This window comes from Hemiscyllium ocellatum, chromosome 16 (genome assembly GCF_020745735.1).
Source record: "Hemiscyllium ocellatum isolate sHemOce1 chromosome 16, sHemOce1.pat.X.cur, whole genome shotgun sequence".
Taxonomy (NCBI): Eukaryota; Metazoa; Chordata; class Chondrichthyes; order Orectolobiformes; family Hemiscylliidae; genus Hemiscyllium; species Hemiscyllium ocellatum.
Genome location: NC_083416.1, coordinates 8673502 through 8697779, shown reverse-complemented (window position 1 = coordinate 8697779; position 24278 = coordinate 8673502). Strand labels below are relative to the sequence as shown.

The window sequence follows — 24278 nt, the reverse complement described above, 5'->3', positions numbered from 1 at the left end:
AGTTAGAAAAGCTTCCTGGACACACTGCACAAACACCGCCCCATCCAATCTACTTGATCTAAAGAGCTTCCAATCAATATTTGGGAAGTTGAAGTCGCCCATGACTACTACCCTGTGGCTTCTGCACCTTTCCAAAATCTGTTTCCCAATCTGTTTCTCCACATCTCTGCAGCTACTGGGGGGCCTATAGTAAACACCCAACAAGGTGACTGCACCTTTCCTATTTCTGACTTCAGCCCATGCTACCTCCAAAGGCAGATCCCCCTCAAACTTCCTTTCTGAAGCCGTTATACCATTTCTAATTAGCAATGCCACCCCCCCTCCTTTTTTACCACCCTCCCTAATCTTACTGAAACATCTGTAACCAGGAACCTCCAACAACCATTCCTGTCCCTCATCTATCCACGTTTCTGTGATGGCCACAACATCGTAGTCCCAGGTACCGATCCACGCCTTAAGTTCACCCACCTTATTTCTGATACTCCTTGCGTTGAAGTATACGCACTTGAGCCCATCTCTGTGTCCGCAAGTATTCCCTGTCAGTGCTACCTTCTCCACAGCCTCCCTACCTTCTTGGACATCCTGACAAACAGCTAGCTTACTTGCTGGACTACAAGTCCGGATCCCATCCCCCTGCCAAATTAGTTTAAACCCCCCCGAAGAGTGCTAGCAAACCTACCCCCCAGGATATTGGTGCCCTTCTGGTTCAGGTGCAACCCGTCCTGTTTGTACAGGTTCCACCTTCCCCAGAATGCAGTCCAATTGTCCAAATACCTGAAGCCCTCCCTCCTACACCATCCTTGCAGCCACGTGTTCAACTGCACTCTCTCCCTATTCCTTGCCTCACTGTCACGTGGCACCGGCAACAACCCAGAGATGACGACTCTGTCTGTCCTAGCTTTTAGCTTCCAGCCTAACTCCCTGAGCTCTTGAATGACCTCCCCACCCCTCTTCCTACCTATGTCGTTGGTGCCAATGTGCACCACGACTTCTGGCTGCACACCCTCCCCCTCAAGGATTCTGAAGAAATGGTGAGCAACTCGCTGAAAATGTGTTAAAATGAGATGATAAGCATGCCACACAGATTAGCAGTTGTATTAAAGTGTTGAGCAATTTAGTTTTGAAAGAGAAATCTTAACAAACCATAATGTTTAGAATTTTAATCATTAAACAATATTTCTGGTAGAAGACCAGGCACCAAGTGCAGTTACTGTCTGGCCTGTTACATCACTGACCAGCCCTTTCTCAGAGTTTGAAGTAAACTAAGAAATAAATAGATGGCAGTGCCAGGAATGAAGACCCAGTCAAGTCAGATTGATAAAAGACATCTTTAGCATGGAAAGAAGTGTTAGAATTAGTTAGACCTAACTGCTGTAACATAATTCACCCCATACCTCATTCTTTTCCTCACTCTGTGTGCCTTGGGTTCCAGTTTTGTTTGATATCACTGACACAAAGTCCAGTCATGAGCTGGAACATGTCTGTGACAAGACATATGATAAAATTGGAAAAAAGTCTTAAAAGAGAGGACTGGCAGCAACAATACAATCCTGAAACTATTACATTGTCATGAACGCCACCCCCAACCCCCCCCCCACCCCACCTTAGCTTTTCGGACAGGAATCCATCATCTGTCCAGTCTAGTCAGATGTGACTCCAGCCTCACACCAATAATTTGACACTGAAGAGGCTGGGATCAATTAATACATTAAATCACCTCAAGGTTTGGCATCAACATCACACAAAAAAAACATGAGCAAAATGGCGAGCTTTGCCACAAACAACTGCCCTCCAGAATCAGCAAAGGTGACCCTCGCGATCATCAAATGCAAACAGGTTGGCCAACCTGCACAGGCGCTCAGTCCCACACTCAAACCACCAGCCTGCCACACGCGCACACGCACACGCACATACGCACGCACGCACGCACTGACACATAACCTCTCTCAGTCACACACAGACATATAACCTCACACACAGGCACACAGAATACATAACCTCATATACACACACGCACACACAGATGTATAACCTTACACACACACACACACACACACACACGCACAGACATATAACCTCACACACAGATACATAACCTCTCACACACAGACACACACACACACACACACAGACATAGACATGTAACCTCTCTCACACACAGAGACATATAACCTCTCTCTCACACACACACATAATCGCTCACACTCACACACAGACATATAACCTCTCACACAAACAAACGCACACACAATCTCTCACACTCAGACATACAACCTCTCTCTCACTCACACTCACAGCTATAGAACCTCTTGCAGATACAGTGACACAACTTTTCACACCCACTCAGTTACATAACTTCACACACAAACACTCACATCTAAACAACCTCTCACACACACTCAGCTCTATAACCTTTCACTCACACTCACTACCAGACACCTTCACACACTTAGTTATCTAACCTTACACATTCATAGCGACACAGCATCTCACACATGCAGCCATACAACCTGACACACTCACACATACACACAAAGCCATATAACCTGACACACAGTGATATAAGCTCACTGTGCGATTCCTGTGAGGGGGAACCTATGGACCATACAGAAGCTTTCTCATGCGGACTCTATGTGGCTTTTCCACATCACAGAAGTGCAGGTTGGCACAATAACATACGTCTATCCCTAAATCACTTGTTTGTTCTCATTGCCTGACCAGTTGATGCTGTACAGTAGGTGCATGGACCCTGACTTGGAGATGGACATTTCATTGCATCGCCCTGAGGCCCACATTCTTCAGTTACATTTAGTTACAAAAAAGCAAAGTTTCACAATGATAACAGGTCCATGTAAACAAATTGGAGAATGAATAAGTGCATGAGTTGAGGTGAAGTCGTCCCTGTGGGAACAATCCAGGAAATACTTCGAATGAAGTTCAGTCAGTCACCAGCTTTTGATCCAGGTGTATGACTCTTATGATCAAGAGCATAGCTCTCTGAATGTCAAGGTGTTCAGATATAAAATCTGAGCCCGTTCTCGGAGTTCAACTAATTCAGACTTGCCAATAGCTGAATGGTGAACTGTAGGTAGATCATGAAGAGGTGGGGATTGTTCAGACAGTGCTAACCTGAGGTGCAATATTTACCACATTCCAACATAATGTCTTTCATAGCTCGGGCTCTGCAATGACCCTTGAACTAGGATTAATAGAATCGCAGAAGGAAGCTATTTGGCACATTCCCCTCCCACTCCCCTGGAGTAAAATACAGCGTTACCACCAATGCTGAATCATCAGAGACATTGCTGAGGGAATTGGCAGTGTTGGCTCATGAGGACTCAACAGGGTTGAGGGAAATCCTGCCCCCTGCTGGCCGTGGTCTTTTGGTCCCCGTGTTGGGAAAACTGGAACAGCTGAAGAAACTGCCCCGAGTCGGTCCAGTTTTACAACCTGGTGGTCTGCAGGCCACCAGCGCACTGTCTCATCACTGTCAGAAAACCGTTCTGGGGCACGGACTGTTCCGCTCATGTGAACTATCTTGTTCCGTGTCCTGTAAGATGGCGACACTTGGAGTCGGTTTCTCACTCGGAGTTCCCGGTACCTGCGCACTCTCGGCCAGACTTTTCTCCGGATGGGTTTGATCTTTGGCACCTTCCTCACTGGCAGTGTCCGGCTCGGGTGCCTGAAGACTGATGCCAGCCAGTTCCTCCGGAAGCTGCAGGAAGTCTGGAAGAATCAAATCTTCCTTCTTCAAGAGGCCTCGCTGGTCATTAGCACGGCAGCTCTGCGCTTTGGACAGCATCTCAAATAGGGCTGTGAAAAGACAGACAAAGAGGCAGCCACATCATAACTCTGGTGCGCAAATGACTCTCTACACCCGAAGGTGAGAATCAAAAGACAATGATCAGAGCTGCCTCTCTTCATGACTCAAGGGAACATTGAATTGAACAGTAGGACAGTACAGTGGCTCGGTGGTTAGCACTGCTGCCTCACAGCATTAGGGACCCAAGTTTGATTCCAACCTCAGATGATTGCCTGTGTGAAGCTTGCACATTCTCCTTGTGTCTGCGTGGATCCCTTCGGGGTGCTCCGGTTTCCTCCAATGTTGTGCAAGTTAGGGTGGATTGGCCATGCTAAATTGCCCATTGTGTCCAGAGATGTGCAAGTTAGGGTGGATTGGCCATGCTAAATTGCCCACAGTGTCCAGAGATGTGCACGTTAGGTGGATTGGCCATGGGAAATTGTCTCAATGGTGTCCAGAAATGTGTAGGTTAGGTGGATTGGCTGTTCTAAATTGCCAATGGTGTCCAGAGATGTGTAGGTTGGGGTGGATTGACCATGAGAAATGCGAGGTTACAGGGATAAGATTGGGGGTGTGGGTTTGGGGGAGATGCTGTTGTTTGGAAGGTCGGTGTGGATTCGATGGGCTGACCAGCCTGCTTCCACACCTGAGTGATCCTATGAGCAGTAACCCCACTACTGCACAGGTTCCACTAAGTGCACACTGCAGGGTTGAACCTCAGACATTTGGACAATACAGCTCTGAAATACATTGGACATACACAAAGAAATGTGGATTCAGAAATTGATGGAAAAACTCAGCTCCTAATTGTTGACTCCTCCCCCCTTACTCCCTCCCCCACCCCATATTCAGTCATTATACCAACATTCCTCCAGTTACAATCAGTTCTGAGGAAGGGTCACTGGACCTGAAACGTTAACTCCGATTTCCCTCCACAGATGCTGCCAGACCTGCTGAGGTTTTTCCAGCAATTTCTGATTTTAATTCACATCTGGCATTTGGTATGCTTTCCTTTATTGGACAGAACATTGAGTATATGGGTTGGGAGGACATGTTGCAGCTGTACAGGACATTGGTTAGGCCACTTTTGCGGTCAACTCTAGTCTCCCTCCTGTCAGATGGATGTTCTTGAAAGAGTTCAGAAAAGATTCACAAGGATGTTGCCACATTTGGGGGACCTGAGATATAGGGAGAGGCTGAATAGGCTGGGATTATTTTCCCTGGAGCATAGGAGGTGACCTTACATAGGTTTATGAAATCATGAGGGGCATGGATAGGCTAAATAGACAATGTTTTTTCCACTGGGGAGGAGGAGTCCAGAACTAGAGGCTTTTGGGTGAGAGGGGAATATATAACAGAGACCTGAGAGGCAACTTTTTCACGCAGAGGGTGGTACATGTATGGACTGAGCTGCCAGAGGAAATGGTGGAGGCTGGTACAATTGAAACATTTAAAATGCATCTGAATGGGTATATGAATAGGAAAGGTTTGGAGGGATATGGGCCAAGTGCTGGAAAATGGGACTAGATTAAGTTTGGATATCTGTTCAGCATGGACGAGTTGGACTAAAGGGTCTGTTTCCGTGTTGTACATCTGTATGACTCTATCGACATGAGATAGTAATAGCGCTAACCCACCCAACAACAAGTACCAAGGAGCCCTCTCCTTGCCCCTCAGTGAGCCTGTTCTGCCAGTGACAATTCCCATTCCTCTGTGCTCTCCCTCCACCCTTTAGGTTGTCAAGTCCAGTTGGATTATATTCCAGGAGGTTGCATCACATGGCCTCGCACATTATGCCTGTGCCCATCACAGATCATTTGGCTCATTTTGGCAATTGTAATGACAGCTAACATCCCACAACCCGCGATGGAGCGGAAACTGTACAATCCCTCCACACTTGCAGTCTCTCCCTTTTCCATTCCTGTTTTCTACTGGGTCGAGACATGGGCAATTTATTTAGCTCTTTCTCTCACCTTCGACATCGTATGTCTTGCGGTAGAGCTCCTTCCTCTCTTCAGCTTTCCCTTTCATTCTATTTCTCCTCGAGGTCTGAGATGAGTGCACCGGACTGTCCAGGAGTTCTCTTCTCTCTGTGGACGTCTTCTCCTGCGTCTGCTGATCAGAGATTTGGAGAAATCAGGGCTCCTTCACTGAAATGAACTTTACCCCTCACAGTCCCTGAGAAACCACTGCCCCTGCTCCAACAGAATTCAGGAGGTTACATTGCGCACACTCCCAGCGGAGAGCCTGACTCAAACAGAGGGTGAACTGACAGCAGGGTTACTTCACAAAATCTCCGCAGCATCCCCCATCAATTTGTAAACTTGGCCTCAATCAAAACTCTGTTGCCAATGCATTAACTCAGGCTCTCATGTCACACCTGTATTCACTTCCCACAACCCATAACCACCTGATGAAGGAGTGGCTCTCTGAAAGCTAGTGCTTCCAATTAAACCTGTTGGACAATAACCTGGTGTTGTGTGATTTTAAAACTCCATTTTTCTTGGTTTGGCTCCCCATTTGGCAGTGCCTTGGTTTTCAATTTCATCTGTTTTTTGCAAATCTCTGCAAAGTTCCTCCTATCTCTGTAATCTCCACTAGCCTCTACACCCCTCCCTATCTCTGTAATCTCCACCAGCCTCTACATCCCTCCCTATCTCTGTAATCTCCACCAGCCTCTACACCCCTCCCTATCTCAGTAATCTCCACCAGCCACTACACCCCCTCCCTATCTCAGTAATCTCCACCAGCCTCTACACCCCCTCCCTATCTCTGTAATGTCCTCCCACCTCTGTAACTTCCACCAACCTCTACACCCCTCCCAATCTCTAATCTCCACCAGCCTCTACATCCTACAGTTTGTTATCACATTTGAATTCATTGCTTTAATGTTAATGTTGATCTCTCCCTGCACCATCCATACAGCTGTAGCACTGCATCGTGCACTCTGTTCTGTGAGTCTGAGGCGCTTGTATTGTACTATCTGCCTGTTAAGCACTTAAAGTAACAGTTTTCACTGTACCACGGTATACTTAACAGTAATAAATAAAAATAAAACCCCTCCTTATTTCAATAAACTCTGCCAGTCCTGACAATCTAGCTGCAGGTTAAAACTGGCAGCTATAATGGTGTGGGTCTCACAGAGACATGGCTCTGAAAGGATCAGGGCTGTGAGCTAAGTTATATAGGGGGACACATCCTGTCCAAAAGACAGGCAGATGGGGTTGCCTGGTTAGTAAAAAAATGAAATGCAATTGATACCAACAAGTGATATAGAGTCAGAAGGTGAAGAATCTGTGTGAGTCGAATGAGGAACCACACTGGATAAACGCGCCTGATGGGACTTGTGTACAGGCCTGCGAGCAGCAGTCAGGATGTGCAGAAGAAAATAAGTCATGCAATGGAAAAGGCAAGTAAGAAAGGCACTAATACCGCAATCATAGGTGTCTTCGATATGGACTGGGAAAACCAGGATGGTAACGGATCTCAAGCAAAGGAATTTGCGGAATGTCTACAAGATGTATTTTTGGAGCACTTGTAGAGCCCAAAGGGGAACAGGGAATTCTGGATTTGGTGATGGGTAATGAGGTGGCCTGATTCGGGAAGTGAACGTGAAGGAACCCCGAGGGAGCTGTGACTATAAGTTGGTCGAATTCACCCTGCAGTTTGAGGCACAGAAGCTGGAATCAGGTGTGACAGCATTCCAGATGAGTAAAGGGAACGACAAAGGCATAAGGGAGGAGCAGGTCAGAGCTGATTGGGAAGGAGGGCAGCGGCTAGCAGGTGGATCAGCAATGGCAGGTGTTTCTGGGGATAATTCGGGAAGATTGGCAGAAATCCATCCCAAGGAAGAAGAAACATACTAAGGGGAGAGTGTGGCAAGTATGACTTGACAAGATTAACATGTTAAACATAAAAGCAGAGGAAAAGGCATACAATGTGGTGAAGATTAGGGGGAAATCTTTAAACATCAGCCAAGGATAACCAAAAAAACAATAAGGGGGAGAAGATGAAATATGTGAGTGAGATAATAAAAGATAATTGAAAGAGCTTTTTAGGTTTCTAAAAGATAAGAGAAAGGCAAGAGTGGACATTGAAATTCTCTGCCTCAGTTTGCAGCGGTCCAATCCGTTTACACTATGGAAGACACTATCGGCATATCAGAACTTCAAGACAAGGGCAGAGGTGAGTGTTGTGGCTGCCACTGAGGATAAAGTGCTGGGGAAGCTGAAAGGTCTGAAGGTGGAATAATCACCTGGACCAGATGGACTACACTCCAGGGTTCTGACAGCGATAGCTGAGGAAAGTGTAGAGGCATTGGTGGTGATCTTTCAGGAATCACTGGAGTCAAGGAGGGTCCCAAAAGACTGGATAATGGTTAATGTATCACGCTGGTTTAATGAGGGAGGGAGACAGAAGACAGGAAACTCAAGGCCAATTAGCCTGACCTCAGTTGTTGGTAAGAGTTTAGTGTCATTAATTAACAATAAGGTTGTGGAGTATTGAAAGTACATGGTAAAATAGGGTTGCATCAGCACAGGTTGGCCATGCCTGACAACTCTGTTAGAAGTCTTTGAGGAGTTAATAAGCAAGTGAGACAAAGGAGAACATGATCCATTTGGTTTTCCAGAAGGCTTTTGACAAGTTGCCTCACAGGAGGCAAATAAGAGCCTTTGTGTTCAGGACAAGGTACTGGCATGGCTGACTAGCAGAGTAGGGATAAAGGGGTCTTTGTCAGGATGGCAGCCGATGGCCAGTGGAGTTCCACAGGTGTTGATGTCCACAGGACCACACTTATTGATGTTATACATTAACAATCTGGGCAAAGGAATGAAGGGATCGTTGCTACATTTGTAGATGACACAACGATATGTGGATGGACAGGTAGCGCTGAGGAAGGAGAGAGGCTGCAGAAGGACTTGGACAGGTGAGGAGAGTGGGCAAAGAGATAGCAGATGGAATACAAGGTGGGCAAGTGTGGGGTTGCGCACTTTGGTCAGAAGAACAGAAACATAGATTATTTTTTGAATGGGGAAAGGCTTTGAAAATCTGAAGTTACAAAGGGACTTGGGAATCCTAGTTCAGGATTCTCTTGAGGTTCACATGAAGTTTCAGTTGGCAGTCAGGAAGACAAATGCAATGTTAGCATTCATCACAAGTGGGCTAGACTAGAAGAACAGAGATGTACTGCAGAGTACATATAAGGCTGTATAAGGCTCTGGTCTGACCACATTTGGAATAATGTGAGCAGTTTTGGGTACCTTATCAAGGGAAGGATGTGCTAACATTGGAGGAGGTTCCCAAGGATAATCCTGGAGATGACGAGCTTGTCATGAGGAGCGATTAAGGAGTCTGGGTCTGTACTTGAGGAGTTTAGAAGGATGAGAGGGCAGTCTAATTCAACCTTGCAGGATACTGAGAGGCCTGGATAGAGTGGACATTGAGAAGATATTTCCACCAGTAGGACAGACCAGAGCCCAAGGTCATAGCCTCAGAGTGAAGGGGTGACCTATCAGAACTGGGATGAGGAGGAATTCCCTCAGCCAGAGGGTGGTGAATCTGTGGAAGATATTGCCACAGAAGCCTGCAGAAGCCATGTCATTGAGTGTATTTAAGGCAGAGATAGATAGGTTCCTGATTGGTCAGGGGATCACAGGTTACATGGAGAAGACAGGAGAATGGGTTTGAAAAACATTACAGCATGATTGAATGGCAGAGCAGCCTCAAGGGGCCGAATGGCCTAATTCTGCTCCTTTGTTTTATGCCTTATGCTCTAACCGTCCCTATATTTGTAATCTCCCCCAGCACCTCCACTCCTATCTCTAACCTCCTCCAATCCATACATCATCCATTAACTCTGTAACCTCCTCTTGTCCTTAAAACCTCCCTTGTCTCTGTAAATCCTTACAGTCTCAACACCCTTTGCTATCTCCGTCATATTCTGCAGCCTTTACACCTCTATATCTGTCAACTCCACTAGCTCTGTAACCTATTCCAGTGGCTAGATCCCTCCCTATCTCTGTAGCTTCCTCTAGTTGATAGATCCCTCCCTATCTTGCAACCTCCTCCAACCCCTAAACCCTTCCTTGTCTCTGTCATCTCCTCCTTGTCTCTGTTATTTCCTCTAGTGCCTACACCCCTCCTTGTCTCCAATCTCCTTCAGCCCATACACCCCTCCTTGTCTCTGTAATCTCCTCCAGCACCTATACCCCTCCACGATATTGGCATTCCTGTTATTTCTGATTTCTTGCATATCCCTATCCAGGCCAATAAATCTATTTCTCGCTGTCTCCACAGACGCTGACAAACTTGCTGAGTTTCTCCAGAACTTTGTGTTTGCATCGCTGGAATCCCCTGCAATTGTGGGTCTGTCTAGAGCACCTAGACTTCAGCAGTTCAAGAAAGCAGCTCACCATCACTTTCTCAGTTGGAAATAGGGATGGGGTTAGCCAGTGACACACATCTCATGAGTGAACAACAGAAAAAATTCCAACATGATCACCATTCGGCATCTAATCTCCAAAATCCTGAAATTCTTTCTCTAACCTTCCCCACCTCTCTCTTGTCTCCTTTAGACAGTCCTAGAAGGTTTCTTCACTGACCAAGCTTCTGGCCACCAGTCTTTCTAATTATTTATGTGACAATGGTGTCACATTTTGTTTAAATCACCCTCTGATGTAATGCCATGAGATATTCCAGTACATTAACGGGACAATATAAATACAACATTACTGTGGTCTACAGTTTGTATTGTTCCTGCGATCTTCACAGTGCTGTATGTTTGGAAAAGGGTGCTCCTTCCTAATATAAAGACGCTTTAAAATCACAGCTTATTCAAGTTTGCAAAATGCAGCGCCACTTACAAGGCAAGTCGATGATTGGTTGGAATCCTTCCTCTCCTCTTGATCACCTGTCAATAATTGAAACAAAATTGATGGTTAGAAAGCACTCAGTAAAGTGTTGGCTGTTTCCCAGCCACTGCTCTGAGATGGAGGAGTTGAGATAACCCTTTTAGTCCATCTCACTTCCTTCAGCTAGAATGGCTGGCTGAGTCTTCCTCCTCCAACATTCAATTTGACTTTAAATGCTTCTCAGGCTTTCACCTCCAGAGTTCAATCCAGTGTCCAATTCATGGGCTGACCTTATTTTGTATGAATTATATCCTGACATCAGTCCTAAATCAACTCTTCTTAACCTTTGACTCCCTGTTATTTTCTGTTTATTTATTCATGGGACAAGGATATGATTGGTGGGGCCAGCATTTGCTATCCATCCCAAATTGCCCAGAGGGCAGCTGAGAGTTAACCAGATTTTTGTAGGTCTGGAGTCACACATAGGCCGGACTATTAGTTTGAACTTCTTACATTTCATTGTTCCATACTCTCTTACGTCCTTCTATTTAATCATCTCTCAATTTCCTTCTTTCAAAAACAAAGATCCCATGTCACTCCAGTCTTACTTTGTACCTCAACTTGAAGCTAAACATCAGCCTTATGGTTTTAATTTGGTCTGCCTCTACCACATAAATGTTTCTGCTGTGTCTTCATGTCCAGAACTGGAGATGGCGCACAAGGGATATGTTCTGGTTACATTGATGTGCTGCAGTTTAACTTACACAGTTCATCAATCTTGTGGCTTTATCATGATTGGTTCTGGAAGAACTGGAACATCTCAACCATTGAGCATATCAGCCCTGTGATGCTTTCTTCAATTTTACCCTATCTGATTTTAACAAAATGGCCATATGAGAGATAAAATGTTCACTACCACTTTGTGGAGTAGTTCTCAGTGTAGTGTTAAGCCATACCTTTGATGCTCTGCAGCAATTGGAACCAGGTGGATCTTACTGATTATGGGATTCCTGATTGGGATTGTTAACCTGGGTCAATCAGGGAGCCCTGGCTGACAGAGATAAACAAGGGATTCAGAATCTCCTCACTTCGGGGACTGACTCCGAGCTGGCTGGTCACAGCCAGTGTGCTGTGCAGGTGTAAATAAAGGGTGACTTGGTGACATAATACTAGCCTCTATGCAGTTATTTCACAGTCCATGCAAAAGTAGCTGAATTCAGGCAGGTAGAAAATCTTGCAATTGATCTCAATGACACCCAACATGGGGGGATTCACACAGAGGAAGTGAATGCTTACAGAGGAATTAGGGGTTACAGATAGAGTGGATAGATGATTTTTAGAAATAATTAGTAATTTCAATGGGAGGTACAGGAGGGTCATTCTGTCCGGGTGAGGGGATATCCCCAGTGTTCAATCATGTTTGTGAAAGTAGAGGGTTGGTAGTATGGGTGAAATATCAGAAGAACCTGGGGAGTCCTATTCTAATGCACAATAGAGGCAAAATTAGTTATTCCAGATTTCATTATAACCTCCATATCCTTTAACTGTGTGAGGAACAGGAGTGAATCCATGTATTACTAAACAGTTACTCCCCCAATGGAGTTAAAAATCACACAACACCAGGTTATAGTCCAACAGGTTTAATTGGAAGCACACTAGCTTTCGGAGCGACGCTCCTTCATCAGGTGATTGTGTCCAAAAGCTAGTGTGCTTCCAATTAAACCTGTTGGACTTTAACTGGTGTTGTGTGATTTTTAACACCCCAGTCCAACACCGGCATCTCTAAATCATGTACCCCAATGGAAGTGATGATGTGTTCCATGATAGAATAGCCCACTAATATTCATTTTTCAGATGTGAGGGTGGTTAGAATCAGTCAATAGTCCAGCACAGATCACAACCTTCAAGAAAGCTGAACAAGCAATAATTCAAAGGTTTTTATTTCTCCCAAAAGAAAAATAGATTTATATCAGGCAACTTCTCTTAGCTTTAAATATTGAAGCAGATTTGATTTAATAGCTGTTCACCTGCACACAGATTGGATGGACGGTTCACTCACCCAGCTCCTACCAACAACAGGCAATGATTTACAATGATGCCTGAGAGAAAATAGAAAGTTTATGTTCCGAGCGATTCACGTGGGAAATAAGGAATTAAAGCAGAAAATGCCGGAAAAGCACTCAGTGGCTTCAGCGACCATGTGTGAGTGAAACATCAATGTTTCAGGTTTGATGACCGTCCAGCAGAATGAGAAAATATTCGAGGTGAAGGTTTTTAAGCTCAAGCAGAGCCTGAGGCAGAGGAGGAGAGGAACGAAATGAAAGGGGAATCTCCATGAAACAGTGGTTCTCAAAATGTGGTGTGCTAATTATTAGTCATGCGTGTCACACCATGACAGAGAACATTCCAGAAGAGAGATCAGAACCACCGGCCTACACTCTGTGGCTTCTTGTAACTGCGTGAGTTAGTTCTAAGCCCGAACAAAAACAATGTGGATTTATTACCAAGATTTATATTAGTACTAATTTTACCTGACTAATATAGTTTGAAGATAAGTATTCATTTCCCAGAAGATGATTATTGTGATGATTTTATAATTAGAATTTTAATCAGACAAACATGCTGCCCGGAATCTGAAAATGTCTGTACTTTTGGTTCTGGCACGATCTAATAATGCAATGACAATATTTAATAAACATATTTATTACATTTAGTTAAAGGATATCAGTGATATATTGTTTCCATCAATTGTAATAAGCCTTGCTGCAATGCTAAATGAACGGGGGACCATGGGATCCTACTGTCTGTGTCAATAGGCTGCAGTGGGAAGGGTTAAAGAACTACTGGAAGGAGTGGCTGAATGACAGAGTCAAGATTGAACCTAACTTTGCTTCAGATATCCACACATGATATCAATATTTCAGATTAATATCAGCAAGAAGAGTAGTTGCCAGCAAGTATCCCCCAAGGTATCTCACACTCACACACACACAGATATACAGACACACGCACACAGATACACACCCACACTCACACGCACACAGACACACATACACACACAGACACAGAGATATACAGACACAGAGATATACACCCACACTCACATACACACACACACACACACACACACACACACACACACACACACACATACAGACACATACACACACAGACAGGCACAGATACACACACACACACATACAAACACACAGATATACACCCACACCCACACACAGATATACACCCACACACACACAGACCAGCGTCACACATACACACACAGACACACATACAGACACAGACAAACACACACAGACAGATATACACCCACTCACACACACACACAAACAGACACATACACACACAGGCACAGACAAACACACACAGACAGATATACACCCATACTCTCTCACACACAGACACACACAGATATACATCCTCACTCACACAAAGACACACTCACACACACACACATGCGCACACACACATAAACACACAGACACTTACACATACACACACAGATATATACACACACCTATACACACAGACATACACACACACACACACACACGCAGACACACATGTACACACACAGACACACACACACACACAAACAAACACATATGCATACACACAGACACACATACAGATACACATATACACACACACACACACACAAACACACACAGATACACATAAACACACACACAGACACCCACATACATACGCATATACACACACACACACATACATAAACACACAAAATAAGCAAGAAGCAAGTTTCACCAGCCAATTATGAATCTTCTTACAGAAAGATAGTTGCTTAGAATGCACAGTACAACTGTACTCAATGTGGTAGTACCCCACAGACCCAGGGGATCCCACCTCCCAACATTTAGCTGGACAGAGCTAACTGACTTCAGCTGGAGAATTGTCCTATTATGATAATTGACCTCAGGGGTTTGGGTCAGAAATGAGTGTGGAAGAAATTAGCCAGAAATTCCTGGTGTCTGTTTCTATCAATGCATGTGCATACCTGCAAACTAACTTTTTGTGATTCCTGAACCAGTTCACCCAGATCCCTCTGCAACTCATCCTTGCTGACCAAGGTTCCCAAACTAGACCGGTTCCACTTGCCTGTGTTTGGTCCATATCCCTCCAAACCTTTCTTATTCATGCACCTTTCCAAATGCCTCCAAAATGTTGCAACTCTACCTGCATCTACCATTTGGGGCAGCACTGTGGCTCAGTGGTTAGCACTGATGCCTCACAGTGCCATGGACCTGGGTTCAACTCCAGCCTCAGTGCCTGTGTGGAGTTTGTATGTTCTCCCTGTGACTGCATGGGTTTCCTCCCACAATCCAAAGACGCGCAGGCTAGGTGATTTGGCCAAGCCCTAAGTTGCCCATAGTGTTCAGGGCAGTGTAGGTACATTAGTCAGGAATAAATGTAGAGTAATAGGGTAGGGGAATAAGATTGGGTGAGTTACTGTTTAGAGGGTTGTGCACTTGTTGGGCCAAATGGCCTGATGCTGTACCGTGGAGGAGAAAGTGAGGTCTGCAGATGCTGGAGATCAGAGCTGAAAATGTGTTGCTGGAAAAGCGCAGCAGGTCAGGCAGCATCCAAGGAGCAGGAGAATCGGCGTTTCGGGCCAGAGCCCTACACACTTTCCTCATTCCTGAAGAAGGGCTCATGCCCGAAACGTCGATTCTCCTGTTCCTTGGATGCTGCCTGACCTGCTGCGCTTTTCCAGCAACACATTTTCAGCTCTGATTCTGTACCATACAGATTCGATTCTCATCTATAACGTCCTCTAGAAGTTATTCCACATACAAACCACCCTGTGTGTAAAAACGTTACCCCTCAGAACACATTCTAAATTTCTCTACCCTTACTTTAAAAAATATACCCCCGATTATGAATGTCCCCACCCTAGAGAAAAGACCTCTGTGATTCATCTTATCCCTGCACCTCATGATTTTACGACTCTCTATAAGGTCACCTCTCAACCTCCTATGATCCCATCTGTGCTGTCGATGTCAGTGTCCCACCACTGCCTGCAAGTTCCCTTCCAAACCATGCTTCATTCTGATTATTTGGCATTATATCAGTGTTGCTAGGTTAAAATCCTGGAGGCCTCTCCCTATTACAGCAACGTGGGTGTCCTTACACCTCAGGATTGCAGCAGTTCAAGAAGGATGCTCTCTCCAGCATAATAAACACGCCAGCAAGAACGAAGCAAACGTGGGCCAGGAGAGTGACCTTTGACATCATGCATACCTTGTTTGGGTATTTTTATCATGTCCAGGATCACTTGTTGATTTTCCAGGCACGACACAATGGCATCCGGTTTCAAAGGTTGGGAACCTCCACTCTGTTCAGACACAGATTAAAGAAAATAATTCACTAAACCGCTCCATATGCTTCTAGTGAAAGCTTCTCCATTAGAGCATGCGCCAAGATTACTTTCAAACCAGACTGTTTTCAGCAACCTAGAATAACCCCACAGAGTATAAACATTTTGGCCACTTTAATAGTTTGTTCAAGAGCTGGACATAGAACAGATCATGATCGACCTCTTACAGAAGGTAGGTCTGCAGAATTATCGACGTGAGAGTGATTGACAACTCTAGTTTCGATTGTCTTGCTGTTGGAGTGGGGCGTTTGGAGATAAATTTCCTGTTTTCTCACCCCTCCCAGTGGAATTTTACCTCTCCCCGGCAATCACTTAGGTTAAGGTCAGGGTGAAGAGCATGTGTGCTGTGATTCACAAGCGTTGTTGTTGTGTCAACATAATCCGACCACAGCTTAGGAGCTGCTCTCTCATTAGAGAGAAGCAACCGGTGGTGATTTTAACCTGAGGGCCACCAGACCTCAGACAAGGGGAGAGGTTCAGAAGCAAAGCCCTTCACGGTAACCTCAAACCAGAGATGGGAATTGAACCCACGCTGTTGGCATCACACTGCTCTGTAAACCAACAATCCAGCCAACTGAGCTAAACCAATTCCCATACAGAAGAAAAGCAGATTCAGAATAGCCCAGGCTAGATAAGTTTCTCAAGTTCCGGATCCAAGCAATGAGCAATGCCAGAACTAGCCAATTCTTGGTGGTGATAAGGGAACAGCTAGAACCTCAAAAGGCAATACTGTGCATATCGGAATATTCTTAAATTCAAGACCGACTCAGGAATGTGGTCATGCAACCTAGGCAGACATTTGATTAGATTAGATTACTTACAGTGTGGAAACAGGCCCTTCAGCCCAACAAGTCCACACCGACCTGCCGAAGCACAACCCACCCATACCCCTACATTTACCCCTTTGAGTGCGAGTTATTTTTAATTCACCTGTTCAGATCTGTGGGAGCAGATGGGATTTGAACCCAGTTCTTCCTACCCAGCATTTGTTGTCTATCACTAATGGCTTGCTGACACTGTGTCAGAGAACTACATAGGATGGACCACATTACAGTGATTCTGGATTCATGTATAGGCCAGACCGAATAAGGACAACAGATTTCCTTCCTGAAAGGATAAACGTGACCCATATGGATTTTTAAATAACAATTTGGCTTTATCTGTTAATTGAATTTAATTGTTATCAGATGCTGTGAGGCAATTTGAATCCATGTCCCTCATTGATTAATCTGGGCCTCTGATCTACCAGTCCTGTCTCATTTCCATGACTCCACCATCCCACCCAGCTTCGTTTGCCCTCTCAATTGGAAATAAGAGACCGGATAACATTACTCAAAGTCATTCTTACGCAGCATTGATCTCTCAATCAACATCTAAAACCAATTATTTAACTTTCATTTGACTACTGTTCATGAGAGGCGAAGGTGAGGACTGCAGATGCTGGAGATCACAGTCTCGATCAGAATGGTGCTGGAAAAGCACAGCCGGTCAGGCAGCATCTGAGGAGCAGGAGAATCGACGTTTCGGACAAAAGCCCTTCATCAGGAATGACCTGATGAAGGGCTTTTGCCCAAAATGTTGATTTTCCTGCTTCTGGAATGCTGCCTGACCGGCTGTGCTTTTCCAGCACCACTTTAGTCTTGACCACTGCGAATGGGATCACAGTGCTTTGAACTTGGTGGTCATGTATTCTGCATTACAACAGTGATTATTCGTTAATACAAATACTTTTGGATGTCTTGGGGATGTGTGAAAGGCACTTTACAAGTACAAATTCTTTCATTTCTGCCGTGTCAATACCTACAATTTTAGCCTCCACCTCGCTGGAATTTAACTTATATTTGATCAGAAATGGCTGCAAAGCCTCAGACACAGTTTTGGTTGGTCGCGCCGTCACCCAAAGTTTCCGATTGACTGGAACAAGCTCCAACCTGAAAGGAAATCAAAGTGAGAGATGACGAACGAGGGTGGAAGTCGACACCCCACAAATACCCCGGACAAACAGCAGGCTCGGGTTATTTTGCTTTCACCGCAGTTTGGACTACCACCTGGAGAGCTCTCACCTCCCTCATCAGTCAGGCCTGAAAGGGAACACAAGGTGGGGAAGAGGCACGAATGGTCTCACCGCCAGCCAGGTTGTGAGCAGTTTGCGGCTCAGTTGATAGGACCTGTGCCCTGAAGTCAGAGGATCGTGTGTTCAAATCCAGCTCCAGACCTTGAGTGTGTCAATCCAGATTGACATTCTAATGCTGTATTAAGAGAGGACTGAGTGTTGGAGACAATATCTCCTGATCAGAGACAACCAAAAGAGCAATTATGTTCTCAGGAGGATATGAGGGAAAATCCAATCAGGAGCAATATCCTGACTAATGCTCTCGCTCAAGTACAGTGAATAGTTCAGGACCTAACACTTCAGATCATGAAAATTAGATTGCATGACAATTATAATGACTCTTCCCACTTAGGCTAATATCACAATCAGAACAAAAATTTACCTACAATCTCACAAGTTTCAGATTTAATTGACGATCTCTTATGAGAAACTCGATTGAATACTTGTAAGCAGTCAATAGCTTTGTTCACTGACTCTGTTCACTACTTTAGTCAACTTCCAAAAGATTCAGTTGGGGGGTTTATCATCTTCAAATCTACTCTGATCAGCTGAAGATTTATACAATATTCCATCACTGTATCCTTCGTTGCAAACGCTAGCTATTTCCCAACAAGGAAATCGACCTTTCAGGCATACGCTCTTCATCAGGAATGCAGGCTTATTCCTGATGAAGGGCTTATACCTGAAACATTGCTGCTCCTGCTCCTCGGATGCTGCCTGACCTGCTGTGCTTTTCCAGCACCACACTCTTGACTCTGATCTTCAGCACCTGCAGTTCCTCACTTTCTCCTTATTTCCCAACGAGTGATGTTCAATTGGTTTCCTGCTCACATCTTTCCTAAACAGTAGATGTTGTGTGTTGAAAATTGTGTATTTCACCTGCGAATGGCTATCATACACATGTACCAGCAGAGAGTGTTTCGAGGAAGAATATAGGAACGCATGTTTTAACAATATGTATCTCCCACTCTAACTGCATCTTGCTGAACGTTATTGGTTCTTCCCAAACGTTTCACAGCAGAATGAGTTCCCTGTTCTTTTTAAGCTTTGAGAATCAAAAAATCTTTGGGAGTGACAAGACAAGAGTGAATGGCAGATTGCCAGAAGTTGAGGTTGCTCCCAAGTTCTGCTACAGAGGGACCAAGTCAGGACAATGATGGACCAGGCTGCAGGGAAAATGCTGATGAAAGTACACACCAAAATGGCATTGTAAAAAGCCAGGGTTCAGTCCTATCACTGGAATATGAAGGAGTCTGACAGCAAACCAGCCAAGGGTTCCACACCCATATTGGAGCCCATCTTTTCTGGAATGGTTCTCCACCAAACGTTTTGTGAACCAAGCTGTAATGGGGTTTCTGATCACCCGACTGTGATGGCCAGTGTTACAGCTTCCATCTCGGTGAAAGCAGCTTCACAGAGCGCCACGTTCGAAGTTCAGACTGCTGTCATCAGGGCTAGTGTTTCAAGGGGCTTATGAAAGACCACAACAGCAGACATTCAGCTCTGTCCTGGGAGACTCCTATGGTTCCATGGACCTGTAGCTCTCTCTCAGGGGGACAGCTTTCTAGATCATAGAATACCTTGAGCGCAGAAAGAGGCCATTCAGCTCTTCACTGACCCTCCAAAATGGATCCCACCTAGAATTGTGGGCGCTGTCTCACAGCGCCAGAGATCCGGGTTCATTTCCCGACTCAGGCAACTGACTGTGTGGAGTTTGCACATTCTCCCCGTGTCTGCGTGGATTTCCTCCAGGTGCTCTGGTTTCCTCCCACAGTCCAAAGATGTGCAGGTCAGGTGAATTGGCCGTGCTAAATTGCCCGTAGTGTTAGGTAAATGGGTAAATGTAGGGGAATGGGTGGGTTGCGCTTCGGTGGGTCGGAGTGGATTTGTTGGGCCGAAGGGCCTGTTTCCACACTGTAAGCAACCTAATCAAACCTAACTATCCCACACTCTATTCCTGTAACCCTTCATTTGCCATAGCTTATCCACCAACCTAGACAATCCACCTAGCCTGCACATCTTTGGTACTGGAGGGGGAAATCAGAGCAGCCAGAGGGGACCCACGCAGACACAGGGAGAATGTCTGTGATGAATTTGCGCAGTCTCCCGAGACTGGTATCGAATCCAGGTTCCTGGTGCTGTGAGGCAGCAGTGCTAATTTCAGTCAGCCAGCACAGACAACATCAGCCCACACTAGGATGTCTGAATCCCAGGCTAGGTCAAAGCCATAGTACAAGCCTCTTAGCCATCTCCTCTGCTGAAAGCTAGGCATGCTGCAACCACAGACGGCACTTCATGGAAACACACCTACTTTACTAACTTCATTTATACTTCCTCAGCAGACAGGGCAATATAGCAAAATGCTCAGATCTGGCATTATAGGAAATTTCACAAGTCGGAATTGCCTATGTTTGGAGCTCCCTCCCTTTCTCAGTTAGTTCCATAGATTGGGGATCAGTGAGGGATACACACCAGAAAGATTCACGGATGAAACCCTTTTTGCGACTGAAATAACTGCCCAGAGGCCAGTATCCTCTCACCGAGTCACCCTTTATTGACATGGGCTCAGTACATAGGCTCTGAGCAGCCAGCAGAAGGAAGGCAAGCACCAAGGGATGGCAGAAAACTTCTCAGTTTAGGTTTGTATATGTGGCATGACTTTATTCATAGATTATGATCGGAATACTTGCTTTGTGCTGTTTCTTTCTGTTATGCATTATGGAGAACAATGCACCGCTTAGTAACCGAGGGAAGTTAAGGTACTGTTGGGATGAGAGAATTCAGGTTGTGATAACTGGGATCTCACTTCAGATAAATCCCAGTCTGAACAGGTTGCAGCTGCCTTGCCTCTCATCTTCATCCACCTTCAAGGAACATCTCGTGCACTAGATAGCAATCTCCTAAGAGGGTAGCTGACCCATAGGATGGCCTCTCTTCAAACTCCTCGAGGCAGCTGACCCATGTTAAAGTAACCAATCATAAAAGCTCTTCTGTACAATTAGAAGCCATTCATCCCATCGAGTGACACCCAGACTTGCCATGCCTATCCTATCCCCATAACCTTGCATTCCCCATGGCTAACCCACCTATGGGACAATTTTCCATGGCCAATCTACCCTAACTACATCTTTGGACCGGGGGAGGAAACCGGAGCACCCGAAGGGTACCAACGCAGACACGAAGAGAATATGCAAACTCCACACAGAGAGTCGCCCGAGGCTGGAATTGAACCCGGGTCCTTGGCGCAGTGAGGCAGCCGTGCTAACTGCTGAGACACTCCTGATGTATTCGGAAGCCTTGGAGGCAGTGAAATTCCTTCAGTATTCTGAAAGGCTATCTCACGGCAGACTTCTGAAACTTCAGACGACAATAAGGAAGGTTTTAGACAGATGTCGAGTAGTAGCAGCAGAATTTAATCAGCAAATGAACTGGAAATCACTAACACAAACACGCGACATTAACACTCAGATAGGACACGGTTGAGTGTTCCAATATTAGCACTGGTAGGTGCTCAGCTCAACTCTTATACCAGACACATGAGGTGAGAGTGACGGCTGGGGGATTGATGACCACAATAGCATATTGGCAGCACAATCCCCTGCCCTGCATATCTTCCAAGCACACCAACCCTTAATTGTCAGTGCGTTTCAGAATGGTAAATACACGAGCCACAACATAGACCCCCAAAATAAATTTAATCTCCGTAAATCTCTCCAGTCTTTTCACTGACCAGATCACAGCAGAGCCCGACTCCCAGCACTGTTTGGTATTAGTGAACTGAAGTGAGATGGAGAGGCAGCTGCTTAGAGAGGTCATGAAGGCCAAAATGTTGCAAGGGGTTAAACGACAATGTAACACTTACTCAAACAGGATTTTCTTTTCCACTCGAAGCTCCCGGTCACAGAGGATCATACTATCCTGATCCAAAGCTAGGGGCTTCTGAAATACCAAATAAAATCAGATCATAAACAACATGTTTTTTGCATTGTGTTTTACAACAATTAAGATAAACACATGCTCAACACAGAGAGCTATTTTTATTGTATTAACGTCATTTATACTTCCTCATCAGACAGGGCAATATAGCAAAATACTCACATCTGACATTATAGGAAATTTTGCAAGTCGGAATTGCCTATGTTTGGAGCTCCCTCCCTTTTTCAGTTAGTTCCATAGATTGAGGATCAGTGAGGGATACACACCAGAAAGATTCACGGATGAAACCCTTTCTGCTACTGAAATAATTGCCAGAGGCCAGTATCCTCTCACCAAGTCACCCTTTATTGGCATGGACACAGTACATAGGCTCTGAGCAGACAGATCAGAGCCAGTCCCTAGACTGAGGAAACTCTGTGAATCTCCTGTTTGCCTCTGTCAGCCAGGGCTCCCTGATTGGCCCTGGTTAACCACCCCATTCCAGGATCTTAGACTCAATCGCTACAGCTATATTCACCTGTGGCAATTATAAAGCTAGCTTAGGTGCTGCACCGGTGTATTAGAAGTCGAGAAATGGTAGCAAGGAGGCATTGAGTCAGATGATGAAATGAGTGATCTATTAGGCAGGGTTTTAAGGTGTAGGTAAAAGCAATGACTGCAGATGCTGGAAACCAGATTCTGGATCAGTGGTGCTGGAAGAGCACAGCAGTTCAGGCAGCATCCGAGGAGCAGTGAAAGGAGCAGGAACCTAATGAAGGGCTTATGCCCACAACGCCAGTTTTACTGCTCCTCGGACACTGCCTGAACTGCTGTGCTCTTCCAGCACCCACTAATCCAGGGTTTTAAGGTGTGTTTAACAGGAGAGAAGTGAAATGGAGAGGTAACAGTTTAGAGCGGTCATGTCAGCCAAAATGTTGGAAGGGTTTATCTGACCGAGGCGTTCCAATTGAAAAAGCGCTTGATGGGAAAGAATCAGGGGACAAGATATTACGAAGGGTCCAATATCTGGGTGTTCCCCCTCTCCTGATACCCCAGAACAGAGTAATGGAATGGTCTGGGCAGACCCAAATTTTGCACCTTGAACCATATCCACATCAGATTGGTATAGCAAGTGGAGCTGTAGAGGGAAAAAAAGAGGCACCATTTGTCATTTCCAGCACCACAGGCTTCAGGCCAGTAATGGCTGGATTGGAGTGACCAGGAGCAAGGGGGAAACAGGTTTAAGAGTTTAGGGACCTCAGATTGCAAAGGGGAAGGAGGGCTGAAAGTAGCAATGATGAAGAGATGGGTTGAATCGTGTTACTGAATAGAAACCTCTTTTATTCTTGAACAGAGGGGATTGGAGGGGATTTCAAATCCTTTGACTTGGTTTCGCAAAGTGTTTATATAAGTGAGACCACCACCTTCCTCCAGCCTTTAGGTAATTATAAATTAATTTAATTTTTGAGACCCATTTGGCTCTTGTGCTCTGCTCATTGCGGACAGTGGTAATGAAGGTGGCAGATTGCTATGAGGTGACACAGAGGAGGGAAATAAGGTGGCGTACAGTTGGCATAGGGGCATGAGGGTCAAAGGGACGGGAGGCTTTTGTAGGGAAGCATTGGAAGTATGGTAGTCAGGAGGGTCAGAGGTCAGGAGGGTCGGTGGTCAGGATTGTTAATGGTCATGAAGGTTGGTGGTCATGAGGTTTAATGGCCAGGAGGGCTGGTGGTCTTGAGGGTTAATGGTCATGAAGGTTTGGTGGTCAGGAGGGTCAATGGTCAGGAGGGTCAATGGTCAGCAGAGTTAGTGGTAATGAGGTTTAATGGTCATGAGGGTTGGTGGCCAGAAGCATTAATGGTCATGAGGGTTGTGGTCATGCGGGTTGGTGGTCAGGAGGGTTAAAGGTCATGCGGGTTGGTGGTCAGGAGGGTTAAAGGTCAGGAGGGTTCACGGTCAGGAGGGTTCACGGTCAGGAGGGTTCACGGTCAGGAGGGTTGGTGATCAGCAGAGTTAATGGTCATGAGGTTTAATGGTCATGAGGGTTGGTGGCCAGAAGCATTAATGGTCATAAGGGTTGTGGTCATGCGGGTTGGTGGTCAGGAGGCCTAATGGTCAGGAGGCCTAATGGTCAGGAGGCCTAATGGTCATGGGGGTTGGTGGTCATGGGGGTCAGTGGGC

The 24278-nt window shown here is 45.5% G+C and overlaps 1 protein-coding gene across 2 annotated transcripts in view; it reads right to left on the bottom strand.

Annotated features, from left to right (window-relative positions):
• Positions 1 to 1636: 1636 nt before the first annotated feature.
• The window catches only part of LOC132823142 (regulator of G-protein signaling 14-like), a 100978-nt gene continuing 78336 nt past the window's right edge, over positions 1637 to 24278 (bottom strand). The window contains exons 10-15 of one of the 2 annotated variants that reach the window (XM_060836705.1): positions 22045 to 22121; positions 17874 to 18000; positions 15934 to 16027; positions 10666 to 10712; positions 5776 to 5917; positions 1637 to 3813 (exon numbers count right to left, since the gene is read on the bottom strand). In XM_060836705.1, the coding sequence (XP_060692688.1) occupies positions 3491 to 3813; positions 5776 to 5917; positions 10666 to 10712; positions 15934 to 16027; positions 17874 to 18000; positions 22045 to 22121 (810 nt within the window). In that variant the 3' untranslated portion in view covers positions 1637 to 3490. The remainder of the gene's footprint in view (positions 3814 to 5775; positions 5918 to 10665; positions 10713 to 15933; positions 16028 to 17873; positions 18001 to 22044; positions 22122 to 24278) is intronic. The other variant, XM_060836706.1, reaches the window with a different exon arrangement.